This window comes from Pogona vitticeps, chromosome 1 (genome assembly GCF_051106095.1).
Source record: "Pogona vitticeps strain Pit_001003342236 chromosome 1, PviZW2.1, whole genome shotgun sequence".
Lineage (NCBI taxonomy): Eukaryota > Metazoa > Chordata > Lepidosauria > Squamata > Agamidae > Pogona > Pogona vitticeps.
The window spans coordinates 356,431,545-356,450,266 of NC_135783.1; the positions used below are offsets into that span (position 1 = coordinate 356,431,545).

The 18,722-nt window shown below is 44.5% G+C and overlaps 1 protein-coding gene across 1 annotated transcript in view; it reads right to left on the bottom strand.

Annotated features, from left to right (window-relative positions):
• Window positions 1-13,549, bottom strand: part of LOC110071190 (cytochrome P450 2C18-like) — a 28,809-nt gene extending 15,260 nt beyond the window's left edge. Inside the window, exons 1-3 of the mRNA XM_072986959.2 lie at window positions 13,327-13,549; window positions 11,130-11,292; window positions 881-1,030 (exon numbers count right to left, since the gene is read on the bottom strand). Of these exons, the coding sequence (XP_072843060.2) occupies window positions 881-1,030; window positions 11,130-11,292; window positions 13,327-13,509 (496 nt within the window). The 5' untranslated portion in view covers window positions 13,510-13,549. The remainder of the gene's footprint in view (window positions 1-880; window positions 1,031-11,129; window positions 11,293-13,326) is intronic.
• Window positions 13,550-18,722: the final 5,173 nt, after the last annotated feature.

Here is an 18,722-nt window from a genome sequence, read left to right on the forward strand (position 1 = left end):
GGCTGCAGGTGATATCACTATCAGGGTGAGGGGGGAGATCTCTGGGACATAGCATGATCTCGCTAGATTCTCAGGGATCACCCAACTCACCCACAAGGAGTTGGTGGGCAGATTTCCTGGCAAGTGGTCCTAGAGTGGTCCTCGCCCAACCAAATAGGCGGGATACAAACAAACAAACAAACAAACAAACAAACAAACAAACAAACAAACAAACAAACAAACAAACAAACAAACAAACAAACAAACAAACAAACAAACAAGTGGTGTGAACCCTGGAATCAAAGCAGGAGCTCCTTAATTGTCTTCCCCGGCCAGTGCCATCCAGGCCTTCTCTCAGTGGGATTTCAGTCAATGAGTCTCCACCCCTTATGGATTGGGAGATCAGCGCATGGTCTTGGCCCCTGATATGGTATAAACACTGTGATGCGGACAGGAAATGAAGCCATCCACATGATTTCACCAAGGCCGTATAGGCTAAGAAGCCTTCCTCCAATGGTTAATGACACAAAAGCTGCAAAAGTTACCTCTAAAGCTGTGATGCCAGGGGAGTGAATACTGCTTGAGATTTTACAGAAGCTGCAATCTTTAAAAAAGGGAACGTTTCCAACTTCCAATGTTATGGATCTTGCTGCCGTTCCTACCTCGGCAGGGACTTTGCCTTGATGACTCTTGAAGTCCGTTCCAGCTGTACAGACACATGAGTCCCTTCCCAAAATCCTAGTAGTTGTTCCTGCCAACTCAGCTGGTGTTAATCTTGATGGTGTGCTAATCTCCAGTTCCTTATGGATTAGCTCTTGATCTGGGGGCTAGGTGTGCCTTCAGAAGCTTGTTACCCAAAAGAAGCCCATAGACGGAGGAGAGATGGATGGTCCTGACCTACCTTTGGTGTCCCGGAGCTTTTCCAGCAGATACCGGGCTTCCTCCTGGATCCTCTCCTCGATGCTCTTCTTCCCCATCCCAAAGTTGCGCAGGGTGGTGAGGGCAAAGCGCCGGAGCACTTTCCATCTTTCCCCATTGCTGAAGATAATCCCTGGAAGAGGAAGGGGATGTGGGAAGAGAGACCACACAGACATAAAAGAAAGCCAGGGTTGAACTGAGCAACAGCAGAAGAAGAGGAAGAGAAGCAAGAGAGGATCAGGGGAGGAGCATGGGAGAGCGGGAGGGTCCCATTCTGGATCCTAAAAGAACCAGCTGGGGAAAACCTGGACATCCGGTGAACCCAAGGCTGGGAACCAGTGCCATATAGAGTCTTATGGGCAGTGAGGCTCTCCTAGCTGGTACACACTCAGTTCACATTTTTTACTAGGCTGATGGATCCGAGGGATGACCAGTCTGACAGCTTGTAAGCTTGTAGTCTCAGAGGGAAATGGGTTTGTGTGTAATTCATAATTCGGTGGGTTCCGGTCCCAAAAAGCGCGTAAACACAACAGGCAGACTTTGGGGACTGGAAGAAGACGAACTGGATGGCAAAACCCGGAGCCTCCTGCCGCCATTATCTGCTTCACTCCATGTTGTTTGGATGGGAAGCAAAAGAAAGGTAGTTTTTACTCTCTCCCCCCCCATAGTCTTATGGGTAGTGAGGCTACCTTACCCCAAGACTGTCAGAATATAGAAATTTTATAAGCCTGAACCTGTATATGTGTTTCATTAACGAGCTGCCATTGTGCACAGATGTGAGAATGCTGAATCACTCTGGAGCTGATGCAATGACTTGAAATCAGAAGAAGACCAGGTGCAAGAGGATGAAGTCATCTGTATTCTGATTGGACTGAATGAGCCATGTACATGTATATAAGTGGATTGTGTCTTTGCTTCTCTCTCTTCCTCCACTATCACTTGCTGCCACGCATGCTGTCAAGACTGTACAAAGAGTTCCTGCTGTGCTGTTAAGATACCTGCCTGTATATAACTGTAAATACTTGTAAATACATCCGTCTTGCAACAAAAGAATAACTCTGCATTTTCTACTGTCGCCAAAACCGTAACAGAGGTCATGGGCCCAGCAACGTGTGCTGCGCAAGCCAGATAAAGTCAAGACGGTGGTGAGTAATGTGGGTGAAGTATATTAATGAAGGAGGAGAGCGAAAGTGACAGTGAAGTAGAAGATTTGGGAGAAGACAGTTTGTCTGTTAGCCCAGGAGGGGAAAGGAAACAGAGAACTGCAAGAGAAGGCAGGATGGCACACAGCACAGGAAGCATAGGAGGATTGGCTATAAACAGGCTGAATGACAGAAACTATAGAACATGGGCAGTCAAAGCGGAGATGCTGTTACGTAGAGCATCTCTGTGGTCTTATGTGAATAATCCTCCAGCCCAGTTAACAAGGGAGCAAGAGGAAGAGCATGAGAGGGCTCTGAGTACCCTTATTTTGTCCCTTGAAGACCAAGAGTTAGTGCATATACAAGGACTGACCACAGCCAAGGCAGTCTGGGACAGATTGAGAGGCATTTACTTGAGAGAAACAGCAGGCACGAAGATTTCCCTAACCAGAAGGCTGTATAAGTGTCAGATGAAGTCTTTGGAGAGTGCCTCAAAGCATCTACAAACCATGAAGGGACTGTTCAATGAACTGCAGTTAATGAATGTTATTTTCCCAGAGGAAAGACCAGAGATCTGTTCAGGAAAATTGGACATATTAGAGGAACATTTTGCGCAAAGATGAACATGATAAAAGACAAAAATGGGAGGGACCTAACAGAAGCAGAAGACGTCAAGAAGAGGTGGCAAGAATACACAGAGGAATTATATCAGAAAGATTTGGATATCCCGGACAACCCAGACAATGTAGTTGCTGACCTTGAGCCAGACATCCTGGAGAGCGAAGTCAAGTGGGCCTTAGAAAGCCTGGCTAACAACAAGGCCAGTGGAGGTGATGGCATTCCAGTTGAACTATTTAAAATCTTGAAAGATGATGCTGTTAAGGTGCTACATTCAATATGCCAGCAAGTTTGGAAAACTCAACAGTGGCCAGAGGATTGGAAAAGATCAGTCTACATCCCAATCCCAAAGAAAGGCAGTGCCAAAGAATGCTCCAACTACCATACAATTGCACTCATTTCGCACGCTAGCAAGGTTATGCTCAAAATCCTCCAAGGTAGGCTTCAGCAGTATGTGGACCGAGAACTCCCAGAAGTACAAGCTGGATTCCGAAGAGGCAGAGGAACTCGAGACCAAATTGCTAACTTGCGCTGGATTATGGAGAAAGCCAGAGAGTTCCAGAAAAATATCTACTTCTGCTTCATTGACTATGCGAAAGCCTTTGACTGTGTGGACCACAGCAAACTATGGCAAGTTCTTAAAGAAATGGGAGTGCCTGACCACTTTATCTGTCTCCTGAGAAACCTATATGTGGGACAGGAAGCAACAGTTAGAACTGGTCATGGAACAACTGAGTGGTTCAAAATTGGGAAAGGAGTACGGCAAGGCTGTATACTGTCCCCCAGCTTATTTAACTTATATGCAGAATACATCATGCGGAAGGCTGGACTGGAAGAAACCCAAGCCGGAATTAAGATTGCCGGAAGAAATATCAACAACCTCCGATATGCAGATGATACCACTCTGATGGCAGAAAGTGAGGAGGAATTAAAGAACCTTGTAATGAGAGTGAAAGAGGAGAGTGCAAAAAACGGTCTGAAACTCAACATCAAAAAAACTAAGATCATGGCCACTGGTCCCATCACCTCCTGGGAAATAGAAGGGGAAGATATGGAGGCAGTGTCAAATTTTATCTTCCTGGGCTCCATGATTACTTCAGATGGAGACAGCAGCCCTGAAATTAAAAGGCGCCTTCTTCTTGGGAGGAAAGCGATGACAAATCTTGACAGCATCTTGAAAAGCAGAGACATCACCTTGCCAACAAAAGTCCGAATAGTCAAAGCTATGGTTTTTCCTGTCGTGATGTATGGAAGTGAGAGCTGGACCATAAAGAAAGCAGAGCGCCGAAGAATTGATGCCTTTGAATTGTGGTGCTGGAGGAGGCTCTTGAGAATCCCCTGGACTGCAAGGAGAACAAACCTATCAGTTCTAAAGGAAATCAACCCTGAATGCTCACTTGAAGGACAGATCCTGAAGCTGAGGCTCCAGTACTTTGGCCATCTCATGAGAAGAAAAGAGTCCTTGGAAAAAACCTTGATGTTAGGAAGGTGTGATGGCAAGAGGAGAAGGGGACGACCAAGGATGAGATGGCTGGACAGTGTCTGCGAAGCAACCAACATGAACCTGACACAACTCCGGGAGGCAGTAGAAGACAGGAGGGCCTGGCGTGCTCTGGTCCATGGGGTCACAAAGAGTCGGACACGACTAAACGACTAAACAGACACACATTTTCCCAGAGGAGCAGAAAGTCTACCTGATTTTGAGTAGTTTGTGTCCTGAATTTAGTATGCTTATTACAAGTTTGGAAAGTCTGCCCGATACACAACTAACTCTTGAGTATGTTACAAGCAGAATTTTGCAGCAGGAGGAACACTGGAAGGAGAGATTCCAAACTGCTGAAGGAAGCCACGTGGGAGCTGACCGGGAGAGACGGAGACAGAGTCCAGACGGCAGCATGAGAAGCAGGACGCCGGCTACAGACAGAGAGCAGCGTGGGCGTGCCATGATGATTAAAGCCTGTTACCGATGTGGATCAAGGAATCATCTTCAGAGAGATTGTTTGAAAGAAGAGACGCCTTCGAGCAGCAGAAAAGCAACAGATTACAGACGCTCTGAAGAAAGCAGGAGCAGGAGTGGAATTTCTCTTGTTAGCAAAACAAGAGATAAGGTGTCCAAGGTCGCAAGCACAGCTGAGTGGTTAATTGACTCAGGAGCCGCAAATCACCTCACTAATGATGTAGAGATGTTTTCTTTTCTAGGAAAGACGGAGCTGAGGAGCGTGACGCTGGCAAATGGACAGAAAGCCGACGTTGAAGCAGAAGGGAAAGTGTATGTTCCCAGTCTGAAGGAAGAGATAAGTAATGTTTTACTGACACCCACAATCGATTATCACATTTTAAGCGTCTCAGCCCTCGACAGACAGGGGTTTTGTGTGATGTTTGAAAAAGGGGAATGCATAATTAAGAAAAATAACAGAGTAGTTGCAAGAGCAAAGCAAGAAGACAATTTATATGTGTTAAAAAACAGAACACATAGAGACACGCACATGGTACACAAGAACAAGCCCCAGCATGACAGTTGCACCCACTTACTACACAGGAGACTGGGTCATGTAAATTTAAAAACTGTGCAGAGAATGGAGAACATGGCTAGAGGTGTGAGCATAAAGGATTGTAAAAATTACTTGGATTGCCAAGTTTGTAAACAGAGCAAAGCGCATGTGGCTCCAAAAGGGAGACAGAGTGTCAGAGAGACAAGCAGGCCATTTGGGTTGGTACATGCTGATCTGATAGGGCCATTTCCACCCTCATTAGGAGGGGAAAAATTTGCACTGGTGATTGTGGATGATTATACACGTTTTTCATATTGTTTCACACTGAAGTCAAAAACAGAGGTCTTCCAGACATTTAGGAATTGGCTGAAATCAGTTGAATGGCGCTTTGGCCACCAGGTGGCACAATTGCAGTCCAACAGAGGTCCAGAGTTCATGAATACACAATTCCAAAGGTGGCTAGAATGCACAGGAATCAGACACAGAAAAACAAGCCCATATAGTCCATTTCAGAATGGTGTGGCCTAAAGGAGAAATGGGGTGCTCCAGGAAATGAAGGATGAATTGCTAGCGGACGCAGGGATGCATCATGGCTTTTGGGCGGAGGCGTTGAAGACATCGAATTTTTTGGTGAACAGAATTTGGTCATCTGCCATAGATCAGACCCCATATTTCATGTTGTTTGGCAAGGAACCTTCTTTAAAGCACTTAAGAGTGTTTTGATGTACCCCTTGGGTACATGTGCCAAAGCAGCTAAGGAGAAAAGGTAAAGAGAAAACAAAGAAAATGAGGTTCCTGGGTTATGAGCCTGGATCAAAAGTGTATAGATTTGTGGATGGTGACAGAAACATTGTAATTTCCAGGTCTGCCAGTTTCAATGAGGGAGAGAACTGGGACAAGGTACATGCAAATTCACAAATATATATCCCATTAAATGACAGAAGAAGAAGTCAGTTTAGACAGACAGAAACACATGAGCAAGACACGAAGTCCTCTGCTGGTGAAGATGAAGAAGATGATGAAGGACATGAAGAACACGAAGAAAAACACATTAGTGAGATTAGTGAGCCAGAGATAGAGACAGAAACACAAGGTCCTAGAAGGTCTGAAAGGACAAATAAGTGTGTGCCACCCAAGAGATTTGGAGTGGGTGGAGTGAGAGTCTGTCATGTTTATGTAGAACCCAGAAATAACAAAGAGGTTTTGAAACTTCCTGCTTTTGAAAAGAGAAAATGGCTAGGTGCCTTGGATGAGAAAATGGAGTACATGGAAAAACACAAGGTGTTTACAGAAATAAAGCTACATACAGAACACAGAGGTTACAGGTAACAAATGTGTGTTTAAATGAAAGTTAGAAAATATATGGGTTTTGAATAAAACAAATGGTGCAATAAAAGGTAATGCAAGACAACACTACATGGCTGAAAGAGAAAGAGTGAAACACAGAAGCATGAGAAATGTGTAAATGTGTTGGGATTGTGTTATGTTCAGGCATAAAAATTAGGAGGGGTGTCAGAGTATAGAAATTTTATAAGCCTGAACCTGTATATGTGTTTCATTAATGAGCTGCTATTGTGCACAGATGTGAGAGTGCTGAATCACTCTGGAGCTGATGCAATGACTTGAAATCAGAAGAAGACCAGGTGCAAGAGGATGAAGTCATCTGTATTCTGATTGGACTGAATGAGCCATGTACATGTATATAAGTGGATTGTGTCTTTGCTTCTCTCTCTTCCTCCACTATCACTTGCTGCCACGCATGCTGTCAAGACTGTACAAAGAGTTCCTGCTGTGCTGTTAAGATACCTGCCTGTATATAACTGTAAATACTTGTAAATACATCCGTCTTGCAACAAAAGAATAACTCTGCGTTTTCTACTGTCACCAAAACCGTAACAAAGACCTCTGGGGCAATTCCCAGGAAGCCATACAAAGGAGGGGACAAGCCCAATATGGAGGTAGAAAGACCTCTCTTTCCCCTTCTTCTCACCCAGTCCTGGAGGTCTCCCAGTGGAATTCTAGGGGGCTTCTGGGACCGAATATTGTATAATCTCTTTAAAAGAAAATCCTATCCCAAAAGGGAAATTCTTATTGATGGGGATTTGCCATTGAAAAATTTTGGACTACAGATCCCAGAATTCTTCATTCTGGGGGTTGTACCAAGTGGACAGATACCTTGACTTTGGCTCATGTAGGAGAAAGGCCTTTCTCAACCAGAGGCTTGGGCAGCTAGGCCTAGGTGGGCCAAAACATTTTGGCTACACCTATGTGTCTACATAGAATCATAGAATCATTGTAGGGTTGTTCCTTCAGTCCTCTCACCCAGGTCATTTATGAAGATGTTAAATAGCACTGGGCCCAAGATAGAACCTTGAGGGACTCCACTGCACACTTCCCTCCACGTAGATGTGGTTCTACTGAGGACCACACATTGAGTGCAGTTGGTTAGCCAGCTGTAAATCCATCTGGTAGCTACACTGTCTACCCCACGGTTCTATCTTATGCAGAAGCAGGTTGTGGTCTACTTTATCAAATGCCTTACTGACGTCTAAGTAGACTGTATCGTCTGCGTTGCCTTGGTCCACTGATTCATTCACTTTATCAAAGAAGGTAAGAAGATTTGTTTGCCATGACCTGTTCTTAACACAGCCATGCTGGCTTCTAGTAATCACCTTGTTGTTTTCTAGATGCTCACAAATCTGCTGCTTGATTATTTTTTCCAGGACTTTCCCAGGTATTGATGTCAACCTGATTGGTCCATAGTTTCCTGAATCTACTTTTTCCCTCTCTCTGAGGATTGGAACCACATCAGCTTTTTTCCAGTCCTCTGGCCATTTGCCCTTTGCTCCAGGACCTTCAAATATTTCATTCAGTGGTTCCAAGATCACATCGGCCAGTTCTTTTAGTACCCTGGGATCTAAACCATTTGGTCCAGGAGACGTGAACTCATTCAAAGCAGCTGGGTGTTCTTTTACCACTTCCTTACCTATTTTGACCTGCGTCCCTCTCCTATCTCCCACAGTGCTGCTTTTGATTGGGTGGACCAATCTTTCCGTTTGCATAAATACACAAGCCATATCTAGGTGTTTGCCAGTGTTAGTTGACATCCCAGAATCCTTTCTGTATTTGCTCTGCTGCTGCCATACATCAAGATGAATGGCGCTGCAAATATTGTTAATTCTTTTCTCAGCCATTTTCTTTATGCTAGTTATTTATGAATCATGATTTTGTGTTTGAAACATCAGAAGCGTCCAGATTCAAAACCAAGGGCAAAGATCAAGTTCAGCTGGTACCATGCTTCAGCAAAGAAAACGAAGATCTCTGATGCAGAAGAGAGAAAAATGGAGAGACCTCTATCCTCTGAACCTGCAGAAGCTCAGATCTGAAATGGGAAGTCAAAGCCACCTCTCTCCTTACACGTCTGCAATCCATTCAACAGCCAGTTAATTCATGAGTGTGACTGATCATCTAGATGTAGAAGCCTCTCTCACAACACCCCTCAGGCACAAACTGAAAGAGGAAAAGGCAAGGGCAGAACAGGAGGAGAGAGAAAAAAATGGAATGGTGAGCATGGGAGGTGAGGAAGAAGATAGGGATTTGGAAACCTGGAAGTTCATGGAACCTGGGGAAAGAGCGAGGCGGGAAGAATACATGGGAGACACCGTGCCCTTATCGCCGTTATTGATGGGGAATACAATAAAAGACTGGCAGCTGGTCCATCAACCAGGACCTTGGAACATTAGTTATGGGAATCTGTTAAAGAAGAATGGAACCCCTTCTCAGTCCCATTGGAAGGAAAGGAGAGAGAAAATGTTCATTTTTATACGAACAGTTTTATTGATGTTCCTAAAATAAATGTTAATACGTTAGAACTTGAATTTGTCACCATGTCTGAGGAAGTAAAACCCCAGGAGGAAGAGAGCAGACATGATTCTCAACCTAAACCCTCACAGCCTTAGGTACAATTTGTCTCCTTTCATCCGTCCCCAGAACAATCAGGACCACATACCAAAAAGACCACTGTTAATAAAGACTGTTAATGACCCATGACAATGGGTGCAGAAGGACTGCAGAGATGAGATTTTCAGTCACTCCCCATCCTTTGTTCATCTAACAAGCATATTCAGACCAGGGGGAAGTGAAACAAATGGGGAGGATATATCCAGGGTCTCCTACTAACTCTCCTCAGACTGAAGAAGCTACTTGGATGAGTAGTGAAACATTTCAACCTAATAAGAACGAAGTCCGGTTGCCATGACTCAACTTCCAGATCCTTCTCAATAGCTTTGTCTTTGGATGAGAAATGTTTAACTGAAAAAGAAGCCAGATGTTGGGATTTTCCCTTGCATGTTGTCTCTTTACGAATGGCAGCAAGCATAAGAAGGGATCCTGTAGACCATCTTGACTGCTGCCATTGGCCTTGTCAACATTCATGTTGCCCTTAGCTATAAAAAACTTGGCATCCTTTTTCTTGCTGGCAACATGGGCATGGTATTTTGCAGCAGGATTATGCCATTTAGTGGCATTTTGAATCATGGGTACAGAAAAACAATATACTGCATTCATAAACCAGAGGTTTTTAAAGAACTGAATAAGTTTCAACCTCGGTGGATCTTTTTGGTACAATCTGGGTATTGCCATTTGTTTGTGCTTTTCTTTTGCCATGATTTGACAGTCTTATTCAAATCTTTTCAGTCTTAGAATGCATTATTTTTAGAAGAAAATGAGTGAATAAGATTCATAGAAAGTGAAGTTGGAAGGGGCCTACAAGGCCATCAAGTCCAACTCTCTGGTCAATGCAGGAATACAATCAAAGCATATCTGCCAGGTGATTATGTAGGTTTTTCTTGAATGCCTCCAGTGTTGGAGCACTCACCCACTCCCAAGGTCACTGGTTCCACTGTTGTACTGCTCTAACAGTTACGAACTTTTTTCTGAGAAGTTTGGCTTCCTTTGTTGCATGTCTTGCACTCTAGGATGATTGAGAACAGATCTTGCCCCTCCTCTGGATGACAGCCTTTCTAATATTTGAGAAGTGCTATTCTATCACCCCTCCACCTTCTTTTCTCAAGGCTAAACATGCCCAGTTCTTTCAGCCTTTCCTCAAAAGGCTTGGTTTCTAGCTCCCTGATTAGCCTTGTCACCCTCCTCTGAGCTTGTTCCAATTTGTCATCATCCTTCTTGAAGTGTGGTGTTCAGAAACGGACACAAGACTCAAGGTGAGGCCTAACCAATGCTGAATTGAGGGGGACTAACACCTCACAAGATTTTAAAATTATACTTCTATTAATGCAGCCTAAAATAGCATTTGCCCTTTTTTGTAGCCACATCACACTGTTGGCTCATATTCAACTTGTGATCTACAAAAATTCCAAGATCCTTCTCGCTCGTAGTTTTGCTGAGCTAGGTATCCCGAATCTTATAAATGTGCAAATGGTGTCCTTTTTCCGAGGTGCAGGACTTCTCAGGTCTCCCTGTTGAGTTTCATTCTGTTGCTTTCGGCCCAGTGATCCTTCCTATCAAGGTCATTTTGAATTTTGTTTCTGTCTTCTAGGGTATTATCTGTTCTGCCCAATTTGGTATCATCTGCAAATTTGACAAGCATTCCCTGCACTCCCTCATCCAAGTTATTAATAAAATTACTTTAGTTGATGGGAAAAACATGTAAATAAATCTGCACATTTGGGGGGAACGTGCAGAAAGTGTCTGTGAGTTCCAGTGTGAGATCAAGACCAGCATCTAGCAGCATCAAGTGAAACAAGGGCAGGGAGAAAATGCATGTGGAATTTGAACAAATGCAACCAAATTGGAACCGACAGCCCTCCACACCCTGGTTGTGAATACTAAACTATCTCCTTGAACATCAGTGCATGTGAGCTGATTTTGACTCCTGGTTTTTATCTCAACGACTCTCCCCTCCTTCTGGGTAGAGGTTATGCTCCCAACTATCATATGGGAGCCGGCAACTAGGATAACCTACCTCTCCCTTTGTTGATTTTGTCAAGCAACGGTAGGGGTCCTCTGGGTGCAAACTCATCTCCACGATCAATCAGTGCTTCTTTTATGGCGTCGTAGCCATGGAGAACCACGACAGGGTCCCCTCCGAAATACACGGTGAACACGGGGCCGTACTTCTCACTGAGCTGGAGAAAGACCAGGGAAAGTTATGCCTGCACTTAGTCAAAAACCAGCCCTAATGTTGGTGACCAGAAGGTGGTCCATTCATTTCCATTCAACAGATGATGGGGTACTGATTAATAGGACCTCAATCACCCTTTGGTTTGAACCTCAACATGTGGAATTCGTTTCAATTTATTAGCATCCTTCTTAAAGTGTGATTTGGGATGTTAGCTGTTTCACCCCATCTTGTGTCATTGCAAATCTGGTTTGCATTCCCTGCACCCCTTGATCCATGTCCTTAATAAAAATGTTGAAGAGCAGTGGATCCAGGACTGAGCCATGGGGTATCCCACTGGTTACCTCCTCCCAGTTGGAGATGGAGCCATTAGCCATCACCTCCTGAGTACAATTCTGTAGCCAGCTGTGTATTTTATTTATTTATTTATTTATTTTATTTCTATCCCGCCTATCTGGTCATACTAGACCACTCTAGGCGGCTTACAATTGGAGCAACAATAAAATTATTAAAAACATTACAAATAGACAAAAATGGAAATCAAAGAATATAAAAGAAAAATCGTCAGGGATTATCTGTTGGGAAAGCCTGCCTATACATCAGTGTTTTCAATTGTTTCTTAAAAATGCCCAGCGAGGGAGCCGCGCGAATCTCAGGAGATAAGTTGTTCCAGAGGCGAGGAGCCACCGCCGAGAAGGCCCGATTCACCTGACACTTGATCTATCCAGCCCACACCTAGTTAGGTTGCTCATCAGGATGTCATGGGGCACTTTGTCAAAAGTTTTGCTGCAGTCAAGATACATTACGTCTGCGACATTCCCTTTGTCTATTAGGGAAGTGACCTGATCAAAACATGAGATCAGAATAGTCTGGAAGGATTTGTTCTTCGCAAATCCATATTGGCTTCTAGTTATTGCTGCCTTCTTTTCTAGATCTTTGCATAATGCCTGCTTTATAATCTGTACCAGATTTTTTCCCCTTGACTTGATGTCAGGCTGACTGGTCTGTAGTTCCCAGGTTCTTCCTTTTTGCCTCCATTGTGTGTGTGTGTGTGTGTGTGTGTGTGTGTGTGTGTGTGTGTGTAGGTGTGTGTGTGTGTGTGTGTGCGTGCGTGCGCGTGCGCGCACGCATGCAGGGTTGGAATAGCAGAACCCAAAACTGTGTTCAGGACCTATGAACACAGTTTTAAATAAATAAGAAGCTAAGTGTGTCTTAGTGAGCAGAGGTACGTGGGTATCACTTTAAAAAAAAACCCACATCATCAGGTTTGGGAAGCAATACTAGGAAATAAAAGAGCATTTGGCAAAGGTGTTCCACGCATATCAGTTTTCCTTCTCTGTATCTCTCTCTCACAAATTGTTACAGCTGATTACTCAAAAGAGGAGAGGAAACGAAGGAAAGAGAAGAATCTCTTGAGTGAAGAATCTGGGAAACTGGTTTGGAGGCAGCACAACCCGACGGGTGTCTAAAATCAGAAGAGCCTGCCCGGCTGTCTTCTTATGGAGAGACACAAATATATTCAGCAATTGCCAAGGATTCAGTTGGATCGTTGACCACTTTGCCATGATGTTCCTGAAATGGATTTTTGTCCAGAAGGAACACAATTTGGGGGCTCAGAGGTTCCCCAAGGCTTTTGTCTCAGTTTGTCTTTTGTTTTTGCTGAAAGAGGCTAACAGAGTGACCTCTTTGGAAAAATGTTCTCATGAAAAATCAAGTTTGGGCAATCAAGTCTACATTCTTTTTGCACGGCTGTCTGGGCAATAACCAGATGCAGAAGATGTGTTAAAGGAAAACTTCTAGCATCATTTTGCATTCTTTGGTGCTTCTTTCAAACCCAGCCTTTCTATGCCCCCACCCTCCCTGCCTTTTCTCCCTTTTGATTCTCCTGTCATGGTCTGTCTGCAAACTAACTTCACTCGGGCTTGTTTCAGCTGCTGAACAAAACAAACATGGAGAACCAGGAAACAAGAGCCAGCCATGAAAACACAACCCCCTAGACTTAGAGAGCCTGGCAGTGGGAGGCCTTCCTTCTGCTGCTCACCTGTTGGAGAGCCTTACTGAGGAAGCTGGTCTTCAGCTGCAAGATGTTCCCCACAAGGGGCAAAGGCGTTGGGCCCGGCGGAAGCCTTCCCTTGCCCTGCGTCCTGCTCCTCACGGCGGCCAAGAGGAGAAGGCAAGAGAGACAAACTCCCAGGAAAAGGGTGACCGTCCCCAGAGGCTCCATGGTGGCTGGCAGTGGGCGCAGCAGGATCTCCAGAGGCCAGGAGGGGAACCTTATTTATGCTCCACAGCCTGGACTTTGCACAACTGATGGTCTGGGGCACCATCAAGTTAATCATTAGTGATTCCTGGTTTAATTGCCAAATCATGGTGAGCCAGTCGGTTCTCCAACTTGTTTGTTATCAGCTGGAAATGAAATTCTCTGAACTTAAAATATTGATGTATTAGGCAAGAAGGCGGCTGTCTTCTTGTGACTTTTGCCAAAGGGGTAGCTGGGTTCCTCTGTGGCAGCAAAACCAAGAGAGATTCTTGCTGCAATATTTGAAAAGGGAGAGATCAACCTGCGTAGGTTAGCTTGGCCTTCCCTGGACAAAAGTCCACGTCATCCGCCATGCAAAGCATTGCTCAGAACTTGGGTCCCTGGATGGTGGCAGGAAAGCAGGCCCTGGGCAAGAAAAGAAAAGAAAAAGAAGGAAAGCCTTCCAGCAGAGGGACCAGGGCATTCTTGACACTGGCCAGTCCCAAAACTCTGGCTTCTTCTTCTTTTAATGCCAGAAAGAGCAGCATGGTCCAGAATTTGACCCCGGGTGAAGAGGCTGTGACTGGTGTAACTGGAGGCTGATTTGGTGTCAGTTTTATATGCAGCTGGGCCCAGCAGGTGCCTGGAAGACGCAGCTGGCATGATCTGGTGATCATCGTGACCCATCATGTATCCTGTCCTCTGCCCAGCAATCTCCAAAGTCCTTGGCTTAGAAACTTTACTTGGGATAGATAAGCAATGTTGGGAATTGGCATGCCAAAAAAGTAACATTTCCAAGCACGTTTTGTGCAAGCATGCCTGTCCCGTGACTGGTGGACGAGACAGCTCTGGAGTCCTCTTGGTCCAACCCTCCTCCTGCCACCCAAGGATCTCCTCAGCCTGAGCTTCCAGAGTCACCAGAGGGGGCACTGAGTTCCCCCCAACGGATTGTGCTGGGGGTTTCTGATGTTGGTTGTCAACCCACAAGCCATATCATGGCAGCTCAATGACACCATGGGCATGTCTTGATGGATACCTGGCCTAGACACATGGCAGAGCATCCTCATAACCTGCTTTTTTTTACTGGGTAGGGTCAAGGGGAACAAGGGGTTGTCCCCTCCCCTCCCCTCAAACTCCCAACCTCTGGCTCTACAGCCAGATCCCTAAACCACTGAGCTCTCCAGCCAGTGCTAATCATCTCCACAGACCATCATCTGACATGAAGTGGCTGGACAAGTGGTTGGACTGTTTCTCTGGATTCTTTGTTGGAAGTGCTGATGACTCACCTGGGGCAAGAGAAACACCCATTGGTGTGAAATGAGTGGAACAGCGTGGTGTCCTTTGCAGAGTCAAAAGCACCCCTCCGTGTTTTCCGCAAAACAGATTGGTATAGATTCAGAGGTCCTATTGTTAGTATATCTTTTTTTCCTCATTCCCTGGAAAGCCTGGAATCCCCTTTTGTATCTTTTTAATAAACCTCCCCGTGATTGAATTTTCCTTTCCCATCATAGAAGGATTCACTAGGGTCATGTCTGGCTTGTCTAGAAATGCATCTGTGTACCTGAAGAAATCGTGGTTGGTTTTTCCTAATTCTATTTACACCTGTACATGCTGTCAAGGGACCCCTGACTTAGGGCTGCTGTAACAGAGTTTTTGAAGTAGGTTAGATGTTCAAGAAATGGTCTTGAACCATGGAGTGCTGTCTACCTTCTATCCAGAGTAGAATCGAGACTCTTGACATCTACCGTGCACCAATATGATCCATGCCATCTACCTTTGCGGAGCAGTACTGGCTACACGTAGGTACATGCAATACCACTGGATTTGGCAGAAATGTTTTGGCATCCTTCCTACCGTGACGTCCCACCTGCCAATAAGTAAGCTTGCTAGTCACCCATATGTGTATTCACAGAGGCCACGAAGAAGAAAGAAAGGTTACTTACCTGTGACCATGGTTCTTTGAGGGACCTCTGTGAATTCACACTACCCGCTCATCCTCCCCTCTGTCTGTCACAGGCATCTTATTGCTGTATAACTCTCATGCCCGGCGGACAAATTGCAGGAACTGAGGGGAATCTTGGATGGGAGGAGCTTGTGCCTCATGGGGGATCATCCCATAAAATTGTTACTTTTAGCTCTAGAATGCTCTGAGACGTCAGCGCAGGCACAGACTAAACCCATGTTTCATCCATGTTTGGAGTGGGGATGCAAACCGGAACTCTAGCTGAGCACTTCATCTTTTACAACACACTGTCTTTCCCATTTATAAACTGAACTCGAAAAGAAATGGCTTTATGCTTTTCTTGTAATATTTTTAGACTGCAGATGAGTGAATCCGTGGATACTGATCCCAAGGGGCTTCCTACTGTAATTTTTAATGTTAAAGGATGAATTGGATTGTTTCCCCCATTAAAGTGGAGTTGGGTCCAATGCAGAATAGGAGGCTGATACATACGTCTGGCCGCCACTGATTTCAAAGTGGGATCTGAGGCTGCGTCTTCTGCATCCAATCTTGCCGCCCAGAGTAGACTATCTGTCTAGATGGGCGGGGTATAAATCTAATAAAATAAAAATAAAACAAAACTCCTTGCTGCTTCCCAGCCTACCAAAGTCCACCTGAGCGTAATGCATGAACTGTATATACTAAACACATAAAACCTATGTTACATAATTAATTATAAAACAAAGCCTAGCATCAAAGTCTCTGTGCAGTTCACCAGCGTTCAGCCACTCTGGGCCTCCTGCCCGCTCTTCCAGCTACGCAAGCCAACCCGGTTCACCAGTTTCCACAAGGGGAGGATCCTGCCAGATTAATGGATGAGTAAAGATAGATCAAAGGTCCGCATAGTCAAAGCTATTAAAAGAAAGTGATGACAAACCTCGACAGCATCTTAAAAAGCAGAGACATCACCTTGCCAACAAAAGTCCAAATAGTCAAAGCTATGGTTTTCCCTCTAGTGACATACGGAAGTGAGAGCTGGACCATAAAGAAAGTGCTGGAGGAGGCTCTTGAGAGTCCCTTGGACTGCAAGGAGAACAAACCTATCCGTTCTGAAGGAAATCAACCCTGAGTGCTCATTGGAAGGACAGATCCTGAAGCTGAGGCTCCAGTACTTTGGCTATCTCATGAGAAGAGAAGACTCCCTGGAAAAGATCCTGATGTTGGGAAAGTGTGAAGGCAAGAGGAGAAGGGGACGAGAGAGGACGAGATGGTTGGACAGTGTCATCAAAGCTTTCAACATGACTTTGACCCAACTTTGGGAGGCAGTGGAAGACAGGAGGGCCTGGCGTGCTCTCGTCCATGGGGTCACAAAGAGTCGGACACGACTTAATGACTAAACAAACAAAAAAAAGAATTGGAGGAAGATCCTAGGGGAGGTTCTTGGTTGTGAGCTTTGTTTGTTGGTTAAATAGTGGAAATTTCTGAAAGAGGAAGTGGTGCGTTTGAGGTTTGGACATTTTGGGAAGGGTATAGTAAAATTCATAAAATCCCTATTTAGAGATAGTAGGAGGAATACTGAGATATTATTGAAAAGAATGAAATGGCCTCCAAAAACCAAAGCCCCAAAGGCCTGGAACTTCTCCTGCCCAGTCTCAAAGTCTGGGAAAACTAGTGACACAACAACCAGACAAAGAATGGCAGGCGACCATGCAAAATTTGCTAACAGCAGGATATCAACAAGTAAATAAACGTCTCAGCCAAATAGCGGATCAGATGAAAGAGATAAAAACTGAGATATCGGAAGCCAAACAACATATAACTGAAATGAAAACAAAAACACAAGATCTTGAGGAAAAAGTGAGAGGTACAGATGCTAGAGTGAATGAAACTGAAGAAACACTAGAGGCAGTACAGAAGAATCAAAAACAAAATGACAACAGATTAATAATGCTAGAGCTGGAGAGAGCATCGATGATGCTGAGATTTCAAAATGTGCCAGAAAAGGAAGGGAAGGACCTAGAGATATCAATGAGTAAAGCCTTGGCTGCAGAAATAGGGATGGAAGCAGCTGATCGCTATCATTGTTTGGAAACAACTTACAGGTTGAACACAGCATACACAGGAAGAAAAAAGGTATCCAAAGAAATACATGTGAGATTTACGAAGAAATCAATTAGAGGCAAGGCTTTAAAAGCTTCACAAGATAAACAATTGATAGTAGAAGATAAGAAAATTAATGTCTTATACTTTATTGTTACGGCATCAAGCCATACAAAATTGAATACAAAACTTCAAAGACTGGCATGCACTACAAAATCATACAAAAGGTAAAATATCTAAAACAGCAAATATAGCAATGTAAGGCCAAGGTCTAAGGGTTTAGCTGTCTAGTCTGTCTGCGATAGCATGCCACCCAAAATTTCGCTACCAGTTCTGTAGTAGTCCGATTTTGGTTGGTTAACAATTGATTACTGTAGTCTGAATCCGATTGGCCTGCAATATATTTTCCTCGGATCTTATTATGCCTGTTACACCTGAGCATCATGTGCTCGATAGATTCTATCTCGCCAGAGCCACAAGGACAGAATCTCTGTTCCCTCAGGATTTTCTTAAAACTGCCTTCCAGCATTGCGGAAGGGAAAGCCTCGCATCCAGCCAGAATAAAGGCTTTCCTAAACGTATACGTTTCCAACTGTGATAGGTAGGCCATAGGGAGTGGACGATATTTATGCATGTCTGTTGCTCTAAAATTGGGGCATCTACTGATATCTACCTGTCTCTCCATATCCATTAATCTCTGTTTAAGGGCTGATTTTGCTTCATCCCATTGCATGCTTAATATTGTTTGTGGAGAAAATCCCATTACTTGCAATTTATTTAGGACCGCTTTTAACCAGCTCGATTGGAAGTTGTCTTCTAGGAGTAGGTGTGTTAATCCCTGTGATTGAAAGTTTATTTTAAGCCAGTACTGAAGGGAGGCTAGTACAATTTTGGCTACCATTTTTAGTGAGCTGGTCTCTAATCGGATTTGTGCATTCATTACGCATCTAGGGACTTCAAGTATTTCTCTAAGGAATTTTGACTGAACCCGCTCTATCGGGTCAAAACTACTGGGTGAAGGCCCCATAAAGGTGCCATAGAGCATCTGGCTGACCACCTTTGCTTGAAAAAGTTTTTGGGCTGCTGGAATATAACGACCCCCTTTTGAATGGTAGAACCTTAGGATGGTGTTTGCTGTTTTTTCCCCTTGGGTGGC